Source organism: Nerophis ophidion, linkage group LG09 (assembly GCF_033978795.1).
Source record: "Nerophis ophidion isolate RoL-2023_Sa linkage group LG09, RoL_Noph_v1.0, whole genome shotgun sequence".
Classification (NCBI taxonomy): Eukaryota; Metazoa; Chordata; class Actinopteri; order Syngnathiformes; family Syngnathidae; genus Nerophis; species Nerophis ophidion.
In genome coordinates this window covers 28226330-28239564 of record NC_084619.1, presented here as the reverse complement: position 1 = coordinate 28239564, position 13235 = coordinate 28226330, and the positions used below count along the sequence as shown (strand labels likewise).

At 39.2% G+C, this 13235-nt stretch overlaps 1 protein-coding gene across 3 annotated transcripts in view; it reads right to left on the bottom strand.

Moving 5' to 3' along the window:
- cdh23 (cadherin-related 23) overlaps positions 1–13235 on the bottom strand; it is a 619519-nt gene that overhangs the window by 562312 nt on the left and 43972 nt on the right. For all 3 annotated transcript variants that reach the window (XM_061910729.1, XM_061910730.1, XM_061910731.1), the window contains exon 2: positions 1538–1628. In XM_061910729.1, the coding sequence (XP_061766713.1) occupies positions 1538–1628 (91 nt within the window). The remainder of the gene's footprint in view (positions 1–1537; positions 1629–13235) is intronic.

Here is a 13235-nt window from a genome sequence, read left to right as displayed (position 1 = left end):
TGTGTGAAGCGACTGGGATGAGAATCAGCACCGGACCATGGTTCTCGCCCGGAAAAGGTTGGAGTGCCATCTCCGAGTTGGGGAGAAGATCTTTGCCCAAGTGGAGGAGTTCAAGTACCTCGGAGTCTTGTTCACGAGTGAGGGAAAAGTGGATCGTGGGATCAATAGGCGAATCGGTGCGGCGTCTTCAGTAATGTGGACGCTAGATCGATCCGTTGTGGTGAACAAGGAGCTGAGCCAGAAGGCAAAGCTCTCAATCTACTGTTCGATCTACATTCCCTAAAGTCATGAGCTATGGGTTATGACCGAAAAGACAAGATCACAGGTACAAGCAGCTGAAATAAGTTTCCTCCTCCATATCGGTGGTTTGGGCATCTGGTCAGGATGCCACCCAAATGCCTCCCGGGGGAGGTATTTCGGGCACGTCCGGCTGGTAGGAGGCCACGGGTAAGACCCAGGACACGTTGGGAAGACTGTGTCTCCTGGCTGGCCTGGGAATGCCTCAGGATTCCCCGGGAGTAGCTGGACGAAGTGGCTGGGGAGAAGGAAGTCTGGGCTTCTCTGCTTAGGCTGCTGTCCCCGCGACCCGACCTCGGATAAGCGGAAGAAGATGAATGGAAGGATGATCTTGAAATTAAGAATTTCAAGTACCAATGCTTTAGTGGGCCTAAATTGTCTTCCATCTTCCAGCAGGGAGAAGAACGTTGACTGGGTTTTAAAGTAGGTGTTGAGGCAGTGTTGCCAACTCCACAGTAAGGAAATTGCAGTAATTAAGACAAAAACATCCAAAGTCATTGTGTTTGATGGAAACATCCTGTTGCATTCAGTTAATAAATTCTCTGCTGTGTCTTCCACTATTCGTGTGATTGGAGATGTCTCCTGCCTGTCACTGTGAGACATTTAGCATGATTTTTCTGTGCACTAAAGCTCCCTCGCTGTTCTTCCCAGACACTCATACGGCACACTCTGCAAGAACACAAAAACATCCTGAAGAAGTAGGCCGAACGATCCTACACATAATGCAAGGCAGATGAGGACTGAGGAGAATAGAAAGAAGAGGGGCGCATTGGCAGAGATGATGAAATGTGAAAAGAACGACATTGGGCTAAAAGACGAAGGTGTCAAAAAAGGTAAGGGCAAGTCTCATTTGCAGGAGCACGACAAAATCCTTTTAGGCAAGAGATCGTACGGAGCTGACAAAAAAATGTAGCATGATTGTCTGTCAGACCTTTATTGTTGTAACGAACAAGATTTTGCAGTGAACGGTATGTGTGATTCTGGAATCATTCTTTCTAAGTCTTTGCAAAGTAATCATTCACATTTTTTCTTTTATTTCTGTACCTCACAATACACACATCAATAATTCAAAATCTGAATCGCTTCCATAAATTTCATAGAAGGTCAGTTGTCCTTGTGACCTCTTCTTTTTGGGGATAGAGTGGATTTCAAAATACTCACAGTTTGAAGAAGTTAGAGGGTCAGAGCGATATCTTTTCTTCAATTACACATTGAATATTAATAGTGAACAAGGGCTCACCTTCACAGGAGTGTAGAATAAAAAAAGGAAGAAGAAGCTTGGCAAATGTCATCCTGCTACCAAATCCAACACTCCACGGCATCACCTGCACCTAAAAAACAAACACACACACACACACATATTATAGTCCCAATTTGTCATGCCTGTGAAGCAGGTCTTATGTTTGATCATGTTATGTTTAGTTTTTTGGACATTCAGCTTTCCCGTTTCGCATTTCCTGGTTTGGTTTGTTACCGTGACAACTCATTGATTTTCACCTTGCCCTCCTTGTCACGCCCCGTCCCTCAGCTCTCACACCTGTTAATCACCACAGCCAGTACTTAAGTAATTTGTTTTCTATTCCTCGGCTTGGGAACTTTGCGATTGCATTTTGCCTTCATATTGCTTACTGCTTGCTGCACATCCTTCATGCCCTCGATCAGCTGCCACGCACCCTGCTGTTCATGCCTGTTGTTTTTGTCACTGTAAGTGTTTAATTTTAGTTGTTTATAGCCATGCCATCGTGCTGTTTTTGTTCATAGTTCATTCATGCCATCGAGCAAGTGTTTTTGTTTCCTGTTTGTATTTTGTAGTCTAGTATTATACTTCCTTGTGAGCGCCCTTGGTTTGATTATTTTTTGGTATTTAGTGTATAAATAAATACCATGTACCTGAACTCACACCTGGCTCGTCCAGTATTCTCTCTGCATCGAAGGAGCAAAACCAATCCATGTCATAGTCCTGACACAATTACATATTCAGTTCAAGGCTTTGCCATGTAAGTGAGGATAATTCATAGTGTAAATCATTAAAAGTTTGTGTAAATTGAAGGTGCATTCTCTGCAACAGCTTGATCTGCTTAAGTGCACTTTACTAGCAATACTCAAGAAATGGTGTTGCATTTCTTTGAATTACCAACCGGTGTTAGGGCTACACAAAACATTGAAGATATCATTACCTAATTTGGTACTCAATAGATACCAACTAAATGTCGTTGGTACTACCAGGTATCGAATCATATGAAATCAAACGGTACTATAGTTTGATATTTTTGTTTCAACTGACGTCACATCCAGTTGAAGACTCGACACCAAGCACACAAGCAGCACTTTTAGCAAACTGAGCCAAACTGCCTCTAAGTAATGTAGCAATTTTTAAAACCAACAAAGCATGTATGCCTTATAGAAAACATTCCAAACTTAATTAAAAAACATTATCTAGATGTAGATTTATAATGGATTTGCCATATACATGTTAAAGATTAGCATTAGCAATTTTACATGGCAATTTCCATCCATCCCATCCATTTTCTACCACTTGTCCCGTTCAGGGTCGTGGGGCGCGCTGCAGCCTATCTCAGCTGCATTCGGGTGGTAGGCGGGGTACACCCGGGACAAGTCGCCACCTCATCACAGGGCCAACACAGACAACATTCACACTCACATTCACACACTAGGGCCAATTTAGTGTTGCCAATCAACCTATCCCCAGGTGCATGTCTTTGGAGATGGGAGGAAGCTGGAGTACTTAAAGTATCAACAAATTGTAGGTCGCAACTAAAGACAACACTGGCACATTCAACTTCCTGACAAGGCAACACACTGTAGCCTATACTCTACTGCCATCTAACGACTAGGAATCGCAACTGTAAGTAAAATCTACCGTATTTTTCGGATTACAAATCGCTTCGGAGTATACGTCGCACCGGCCGGAAATGCATAATAAAGAGGGAAAAAAAACATATATACGTCGCATTTTCGGGGGAAATGAATTTGATAAAATCCAACACCAAGAATAGACATTTGAAAGGCAATTTAAAATAAATAAAGAATAGTGAACAACAGGCTGAATAAGTGTACGTTATATGACACATAAGTAACCAACTGAGAAGGTGCCTGGTATGTTAACGCAACATATTAATGTAAGAGTCATTCAAATAACTATAACATATAGAACATGTTATACGTTTACCAAACAATCTGTCGCTCCTAATCGATAAATCCCATGAAATGTTCTTCCTCGATGTCGCTTCTAAACAACTCTGCCAACTCTAACGGTATGCGCCACTTCCTCTTGTCGTTTTCTGCTGCATATTTCACTACGTCCAGCTTGTAATCTGCAGTACATGATTTCCTTTTATGTGCCATTTTTGTTCAGCCCTTCTCAGTTTTTATAAGTTACCACCAACGATGAAATGGTCCATTTTAATAGCGGCGGCAGTAGCATATAGCCGTTAGCATTGCGTGACCCACAATGCACTTCTGCCATGACCCTCCCCCGTCGAATTCTTATTGGTTGACGTGTGTGTGACGATTGCTGACATTTTCTTTGTCTCTTCCGCGAATGAGATAAATAATATCATTTAATATTTTACGATAATGTGTTAATAATTTCACGCATAAGTCGCTGCGGAGTATATGTCGCACAAACAATGAATAGAACTGCGATATATAATCCAAAAAATACGGTACTATAAAGTCACCTTTGTCACATTGTGCTTCAGATATTGCGACTTCACTACATGGCAGCTTACTATGTATTATTTATGTACAGTAAATGTTTTGTTGTTTATTTTTTTAAACATCCATCCATCCATTTCCTACCGCTTGTCCCTTTCAGAGTTGCGGGGGATTAAGGGAGGTGGGGGGTGGAGGGCGTGGTTAAGAGGAGTGGAGTATATTTACAGCGAGATTCACCAAGTCAAGTATTTCATATATATAAATATATATATAGTAGGGGTGTGGGAAAAATCGATTTGAATACGAATCGAATTGAATACGTTGTGCGATACAGAATCGATTCTCATTTTTAAAAAAATCAAATTTTTGGGGGGATTTTTTTTTAATCCATCCAACAAACCACTACACAGCAATGCCATAACAATGCAATCCAATTCCAAAACCAAACCTGACCCAGTAACAATAAACAGAGCAATTGAGAGGAGACACAAACATGACACAGAACAAACCAAAAGTAATGAAACAAAAATGAATATTATCAACAACAGTGTCAATATTAATTATAATTTCAGCATAGCAATGATTAAAAATCCCTTCATTGACATTATCATTAGACATTTATAAAAATGAAAAAAAAGAACAATAGTGTCACTGTGGTTTACACTTCCATCGCATCTCATAAGCTTGAAAACACACTGTGTCCAATATTTTCACAAAGATAAAATAAGTCATATTTTTGGTTCGTTTAATAGTTAAAACAAATTTACACTATTGCAATCAGTTGATAAAACATTGTCCTTAACGATTACAAAAGCTTTTTTTTTTTTTTAATCTACTACTTTGCTTGCATAACAGCAGACTGGGGTAGATTCTGCTGAAATCCTATGTATTGAATGAATACAGAATCGTTTTGAATCGAAAAAATATTGTTTTTGAATCGAGAATCGATTCCAATCGAAAAAAATGATATATTATCGAATCGCGACCCCCAGAATCGATATTTAATCGAATTGTGGGACACCCAAAGATATATATATATATATATATATATATATATATATATATATATATATATATATATATATGTATATATATATATATATATATATATATATATATATATGTATATATATATATATATATATATATATGTATATATCTATATATATATATATATAAAATAAATACTTGAATTTCAGTGTTCATTTATTTACACATTTACACACACATTACACTTGTCTACTCATTGTTGAGTTAAGGGTTACCATGAATTGATTAACGTGGACCCCGACTTAAACAAGTTGAAAAACGTATGCGGGTGTTACCATTTAGTGGTCAATTGTACGGAATATGTACTGAACAGTGCAATCTCCTAAGAAAACGTTTCAATCAATCACTCCATGCTGTTTACGGCAGACAAACTGCTTTACGTTAGAAGAAAACGCACTGCTGTTGTTGTGTGTTGTTGCCGCGCTGGGAGGACGTTAATGAAACTGCCTAACAATAAACTCACATAAGAAACCAAGAACACGCCCTCGATCATTCTATAGTTATAACATCATTGGGTTGACATGCTGTGGGAAAGCGGACGTGAAAACAGGCTCCGGTCCGCATGAAGCTGGAGGGGGCATGGCCTCCAGCTCCGCCTCAATTTCGGGAGATTTTCAGGAGAAAATTTGTACCGGAGGTTTTTGGGAGAGGCGCTGAATTTCGGGAGTCTCCCGGAAAATCTGGGAGGGTTGGCAAGTATGATAAAGTTGTTGTAAGAACACTTTTGGGTAGCAATGCATCTTTATCAACAGTAAAGAAAACATCAACAACAAACAAAGAAATATAGATGAACTTAAAACAATGGCATCATTAACATTGTTTTTTAGTCTAACAGAAAATATTTAAAGTGCATCAATTTGCCTGAAAAAAAATAAAAGATTATACTTTAAACTATACACATTTTTGATATTAAATAAACTCAATCGATAATACACTACAATACAATACACATTCCACCCTTTATCCTTTTCGGATAAGCGGAAGAAAATGGATGGATTGAACACGTTCAGGGCTGGAATCAATTGGGGATCACTGTACAACACTTGCAAATGAGACTCAGTCGTGTAACTAATCAAGATATAACAACTGGAAGGCATATTATCAGCTCAGTGTTAAATGTTAAATAAAAATGGGATTTTATTAATAAACAGCTAACATGTATTACACATAAACACTCACAACAGTACCAGGAATTGGTGCCGTTGAGTACCGGTATCAGACCGTAGGTACTAAAAATAATCTCTTAGAGTCAGACTAAAATGGGATTTTTTGTCACTTTTTTTAAATTTGACTTAATGTTCATCACAGACAAATGTTGCCATTTCACTGAAGAAATCCTGCTGCTCTGATGTCAGCATGACAGCTGACACCTTCCTGTCCTGTCAATGGCAACGGTGCCAACTCGCCCTGGTAGGGAAGATGTGCTGGCTATCATTCATCAGCTTGTGAGAGAAGATATCATATTAATTAAGTTTGACTTGTATTTATTAAGTACACAGATTTGCTATAGAGTGACCACCATGATGAATACTTTTCATTTATTTTATTCGACCAACCTCTGACAAATTTTAGCAATGACAGAAAAAATATTGGAATTTTATTTAAAGCAGAACAACTTAAAGATGTCATGTGTGGCGCAGGGGTTGTTCTCCCGGAATGCAGAACGGACGGCCCCGGACGACAGCGTGAGGTAGGACATAATTTTTTAATCATACAAGTACCAGAAAGACAGAACAAACGTGCCGATCACACAGGAAGCTAAGGTAACAACTTAGCACAGGAAATACAGGAGCAAGACTCAGGAACATCGGAACGTAACAGTTGTGTACAGCAAACAATGAAGCTACACCGACCGTGGTGAGCAACGTGAATAAATAGCTCTCTGGTTAGTGCTCAACAGCAGGTGAACGTGCAGAGCACCAATCAGAGGCATGTGAAACCAACTAGCACCCATGGAAACCAAAACAAACACCCAAAGTGCACCAAACAGGAACCAAGGGAGTCCAAAACTAACAGAACATAACTAAACAAAACATGATCCAGATCACGTATCATGACAAATGAGGACTCTAATAATAATAATAAAATGTATTAAAAAAATACTGTGGCTGCATTAAAATGTTAGCGCATGGCCTTTAACATGGTGTATGTGCATGTAAAAAGGGTATCCGAAAACTTCAATTTAAATTCTAAGCAAAAAAATAATGACTAACATTTTTTGCAAAAGTAAAAGCAGCCCTATCCTGAATACATCAAACAAAATCATGGAGAGTGAAAAAAATGCATGGTAAGGTGTTGGTCAATCAATATATCATTGGTACATTGGTTACATCAGTTCTGCTGAATCATGTCAATGTATCCTTGAGGAAAAAATTTACTTTCGGATCTGTTTTTACAAATGCTATGTTGGCAAAGTGACACATCATGACACAATCTGGGATGTTGTTCATAAATCCTGAAGTTACTATGTGATCACAAATTAGGCCAAAACCAAACTCTGTTTGCACATGAGCTTTGTTTCCTCTGGCAAGCACAAAGTAAATTGTTTTGAACACAACATTAATCCTGAAGTTTTAGATCATCGATACTCATCTTTACTAGTATCAAAGAACCAACAGCCATTTGTTTGTTTGTTAGAAGTAGGGCTGCAGCAAACAATTATTTATTGAATCATAAAATCTAGCGATATTTTTTTTTAAATTAATCTGTAGATTTAAATTATTTTTGGAGCAAATCTTCTTTTTTGTAGTGTTCAAAAAAAATTTCAAATGAATTCCCCAAACATAAGGAAACAATTTTCTTGTAGGTAGAACATTTAAATACATGTGGCTTGGTTCCGGGATACAAAGGAAAGTTAGATCAGCTAATACCACCACTGTTATGATCACTGGAAGTCTGGCACTCAACACAGCAACAGAGAAAGCACACATGCACATCTTGCTGTAATAAAATCCCCACTTTAGACGATTTTCAATCTACCTGTTAATTTCTTGACAACTTTCTGCTCTAATGCTGTTAAATCTACAGGACAGTTAAAGTTTGAGTTTAAACCCTGACCAAGTATTACCAAAGACTATAAAAATGGGACCCATTACCTCCCTGTTTGGCACTCAGCATCAAGGGTTGGAATTGGGGATTAAATCATCAAAATGATTCACGAGCGCGGCCACCGCTGCTGCTCACTGCTCCCCTTACCTCTCAAGGGGTGGAACAAGGGGATTGGGCAAATGCAGGGAGTCATTTACACACACCTAGTTTGTGTGTGACTATCAGTGGTACTTTAACTTTAACTTTAGGTGAACTAAGAACTTATTGTCTGTTGTTTCAAGCTAGCTTAGCGTTAGCATGTTTACTTGCCGTCTGCTGTTCTTGCGCAATGTGTCGCATTGTTAGCCTCTTTCTCCAGTTCTACAGTTATATTGAAACTTGAAGTAAATGTTTATTTGCCACATTTGTATTGATATGAACTTAGTGCGGCCACTCTGTATTGTATCTGCTAGCAGTCTTAGTAGACTCGCCTGTACGTATATATATATATATATATATATATATATATATATATATATATATATAGCATACGGACACTGCTGTTAAAGAAACAAAACTGGCAATCATAACGGAACTTATGGAACCTAAATTTAACAACATACCAAGCATTGTACAATCTGAATTTTACTTTTACTCTTGTACTGTTTGCATCTTTTTCATTACATTATGTCATGCATAATTGAATGTCTCTGTGTGTTGAAATGAAGGGGTGGCCGACCAGTCGGACTGAGAGCCACTTTTTTTACTGTTACTGCAAGGAGCCACATCCTACACATGGGCACACATGAACATCACCCCATCCCTTCCGCACACACACACGCACGCACACACACAAAATATGACTCCTACAGTACTAAGACGACAGGCCAGTTTGTTTATTCAACAATTAACATTGTGTGCACTGTCTCACACACACAAACTCAGTTCAACCAAGTCCACAAACAAAAATGAAATATTTTTTCTGTTACCATGCTTGTTGCTTAGTGGGATTTCTGGCATTCTTTGTGACGCTGAAGATTTGAAGCATTGAAATGCGCTAATGACACCTGACATATAAGACAGAATGGCTTGCCATTACGTTCAACAAAAAAATATAAACTCTCCCACTGTTAAAATGTCCTGTGTCCTTCTTCATATTTTTTTTGAGGGCGAACTTGTAACAAATTGTTTACTACTGTGATTTCACGCACATGCACATTTGACGTCACTCAAATCGGCTTCCGCTTCTTCTTCTTATGTTAAGACGGACCATTTCCCCGGACATGCCCTCTTTTGCTGGGCTGTCCGGGCGGGGTTCCTTAAATCCCTCAAATGTCCGGCATTTTGAGTTAGGGTTGTGTGTATTTTCAATCTACGTCCAGGGTTAAGAACGGGTTAAAAACTAAACAAATTGTGGAGGCCAGTGCACGCAGCAGCATTCGTGAGGGAGGGGCAGAGCACTACAAAGCACAAAACAGCTGTGCAGGGCGAGAACTCGTCTGCTGTGTTTTGTTGAAATATATTTAACCTGTTTTGAGGCATTATTTATGTTTACATTGTATACAAAAGGTTATTTGGAATATTTCAACCTCTGAATTGATTAAAGTGGACCCCGACATAAACAAGTTGAAAAACTTATTCGGGTGTTACCATTTAGTGGTCAATTGTACGTAATATGTACTGAACTGTGCAATCTACTAATAAAAGTATCAATCAATCAATCAATCAATGCACTTTTTCTAAAACTGTGAATGTTACAGAATATAAGTGTGACTTATTTTGTTATACTGTCAAGCAGTGTTGGCGTTACCGTACTTTTAGTCTCTTTTTACGCATTGAAATCAGAAAAGACGCACAATTCCTGAAACCCGTGTGTCACTCGGACGCTGATTTTTATATTTTTTTACCTACCGCCCGATTAGTAGAGTTGGGTATCGTTTCAATTCGAACAATTCCAATTCCGATTCTTTGTTTTGATTCAGATTCCTGACGATTCCGATTCTTTGTTTTGATTCCGATTCCTGACGATTCCGATTCTTTCTTAAAAAAAAAAAAAAGGCAGGGTCAAAAATTGTATTAACTTTTTATGAACTTTACCATAAATTCCTCACAGGGCTGTTTTCGACTAGAATATAAATATCAAATCTATGAACTTGAATATAAATATTAGAAATTCTGAATACATTTTCACAGGGGTACACTTTTTTTAAGAGAGCTTTATTTTTGAAAGCCTCATGAAAACACATTTACACATAAGTGTATGATGCTGCAGGAAACCTCATGAAAACACATTTACACACACAAGTGTATCATGCTGCAGGTACTTAAACATGTTACCGTGCTCCCACTGATGGGCTAACCTGGTGCAGAAAAGCAAATAAACAATAAGAAACCACTTGCAAAACCCAGTCCAGATTAGCAGCAGGTACAGTATAAAATCAGAGACAGTTCTTGTTTACGAAAATGACCATATCCGCCTTCTCAGGCAGGATGCGTGAGCGTTCTGGACAGATAGGGTCTCCTGTCGAAGACGGGACACGCATTTATTTGTACTCCATGAACTTGGAGGTGCTTCATCAAGTTCGACGTGCACCCTCCTAAGCATGAAACAGTCTTGTCGCACGTGTTACATTTCGCCGATATTTTTTTTTTTTTAGTAAAATAAAGGCACACTTTCGACCATCGACGCCCGCTATCCATGCTTGACTGACTCGCTCGGCTACATAGGCTCGGCTATGCTAACACTTTCGGCGGTGGGCGCTTCTTTGTTGGTGTTCAGCGGCTTCTTCTTCCGGGTCGGCGGACTTATTATTTTTTTACGGTCAGTGGACTGGGTATCGAAACAAGGAATCGAAATTTAAACTTTTGAACGATTCCGGGAGAATCGGAAAGTTAGTCCCGGTTCCAATCGATACTCGATACCCGATACCCAACCCTACCGGTTAGCTTTTTATTTTAAATTTGTATCGATTATCGCTTTCCGCCAGTAATTTATTTTGTTTATATTTGCCAGGTCAAATTTCCATCCCCGTTTATTGCGTTTTTATTGGTCATGAATTTTGATTCGCCGAAAGTTTTATCAATGACAAATACCGCCTCAGTTTGCACTCAGACAAGTTTACCGCGAGGGGCTGTCAAAATAAAGACTTCATGGTAAACACTAAGGCACTAATAGGATTGTTACACCTTTCCTGCTTCTGACTCCCAGACCATAGTCGAGGAGCGCTGGGGAGACGTTCCTCCAGGGCCAATGTACTTTGAGGGTAACACCTTTCACTTTACTCGGCAGTGGGTCTTTACAGTTCGGGACTGGAGGGTGAATGACGAGGCCGGCGGTTTGTTGCAACTTTGTGACTTTATTGGTGTCTTGCACGTAGCCATCCACCAAGATACTAGCACCTGCATGCACTCACTGTTACCGCTCCCTCACCTCTCTCGCCCACACACTCACTGGTGTCACTCACCTCACATGCTGTCATATCTTAAAGGGCCACACACACACATACGCTACTCTTATAACAGAGTTAAGAGCTGCATGAAACCAGCCAAAGAGCCGTATGAGGCTCGCGAGCCGCGGGCTGGCCAGGTCTGATCTACTACTACGGCCCTGGATGTGGAGGGATCTCATATCTTAAGTTGAAAAGCAATGAGTGGATCAAAATCCCCCCTGAGATGTGGGCAACACTGGTGACCAAATATAAACAATATGGAATGCTCGTATCTTTGTAAGGAAATAAACACAAACAGCAGGTGATCAAATAATTCCCCCCATCCACCACTGTATGTCACCGGCCTCAGATTCCAAAATGTTACAACCCTCTTATCTTAAAACATTTTCCTCTATGAGCCAAATAGTGTGGTTTATTTTACTGAGTTCGGCTTGGTTTATTTAACTGAAAGATTACGTTGTGATTTAATTACAAGATTTTATGTCGCGCCAGAGGAGGCTGCACAGACAACAGAAATTCTTGTCATTTGCAGTTGTGTGTTGTCAACAGAGGGCACATTTCTGACCACACACGCACAAATACCTTGCTCCACTTTTTCTTTTCATGTTTAAAGAGCATGTTTTTTAAAGTGTCCATTGGCCCTAGTCTGACATGTTATTTGGCCTTTCTGGCAGATTTTGAAGGCCTTAAATATGTCAGTTTCCCACCTGCCTCTATTTTCCCCGCTACAATGGAAAACTGTCATTGTACGGCCTTGCAATGCTGACCAATCTCAAATAGTGGCAATTTAATTTTGAAGGGTTATCTTTCTAAATTCCTCTCGTCCCCAATGACCCTCACTTGTTTCAGATGATGGTAGCTCTTGAATGCATAGTGCAACAAGCTGTTTCCTTCTACTTATCTGATGGTAAATACAGGGATTCGTTTAAGTACAAAAATGTGTGACGGGCAATACAATGCAATGCTCCTTTGTGTTGCTGCTAGCTGTATATTTGTTGTGGTCCTTTTAAATATTATTGTGGAGGATTCAATCCAGAAAAAACAGCAAACATTCAGACGTGAATAAGAAAGATGGAACATATTGCGCAGTCACGTGGTGAATGCCGGTTAACAATATATGCTCCTAATAATAACAAAAAAAAAAGAACTCAGAAAAGGCAGACTCAGCCTGTCTCGTGTGCTGGTATGACAATGAAAATATTCAAATACCTACTTCCCAATAGTAAACATAAGTTCTGATTTCAACAAGAGAAATGTATTCGCTTGTTTCTCATATAATTTCTCACATTTCTTGAAAGTTTCATCAAAATGTGCCAGTAGCTTTTTAACATAATGAAATAAGCGCAGTGAACCCTCTTGTCAATAATAAACTATCTTTGTCTAGGTGGGTGGAGGCAGAGAATATACACACATAGAGAAGTTGAGCCTCATAACATAAACAGAGGTATCATTATGGAAATGATCCAGATCACCCTTAAAAATCTAAGCACTTCTTTCTTATCCCGTTTCGGACATTTCATTAAAGTTTCATCAAAATCTGGGCATAACTTTCTGAGTTATGTTGCGAAATAACTAACTGACTAACAGACAGACAAACCCTGGCCATCACATAACCTACTATTGGCAGTAATAATAAAAATGGATTTGCTTTATGTAGCATCTTTTTTCCTGGGCCCTAAAGCACTTAACACTAAAAACCATTACTTATTCACACATTACGATGTTTAGCTACAT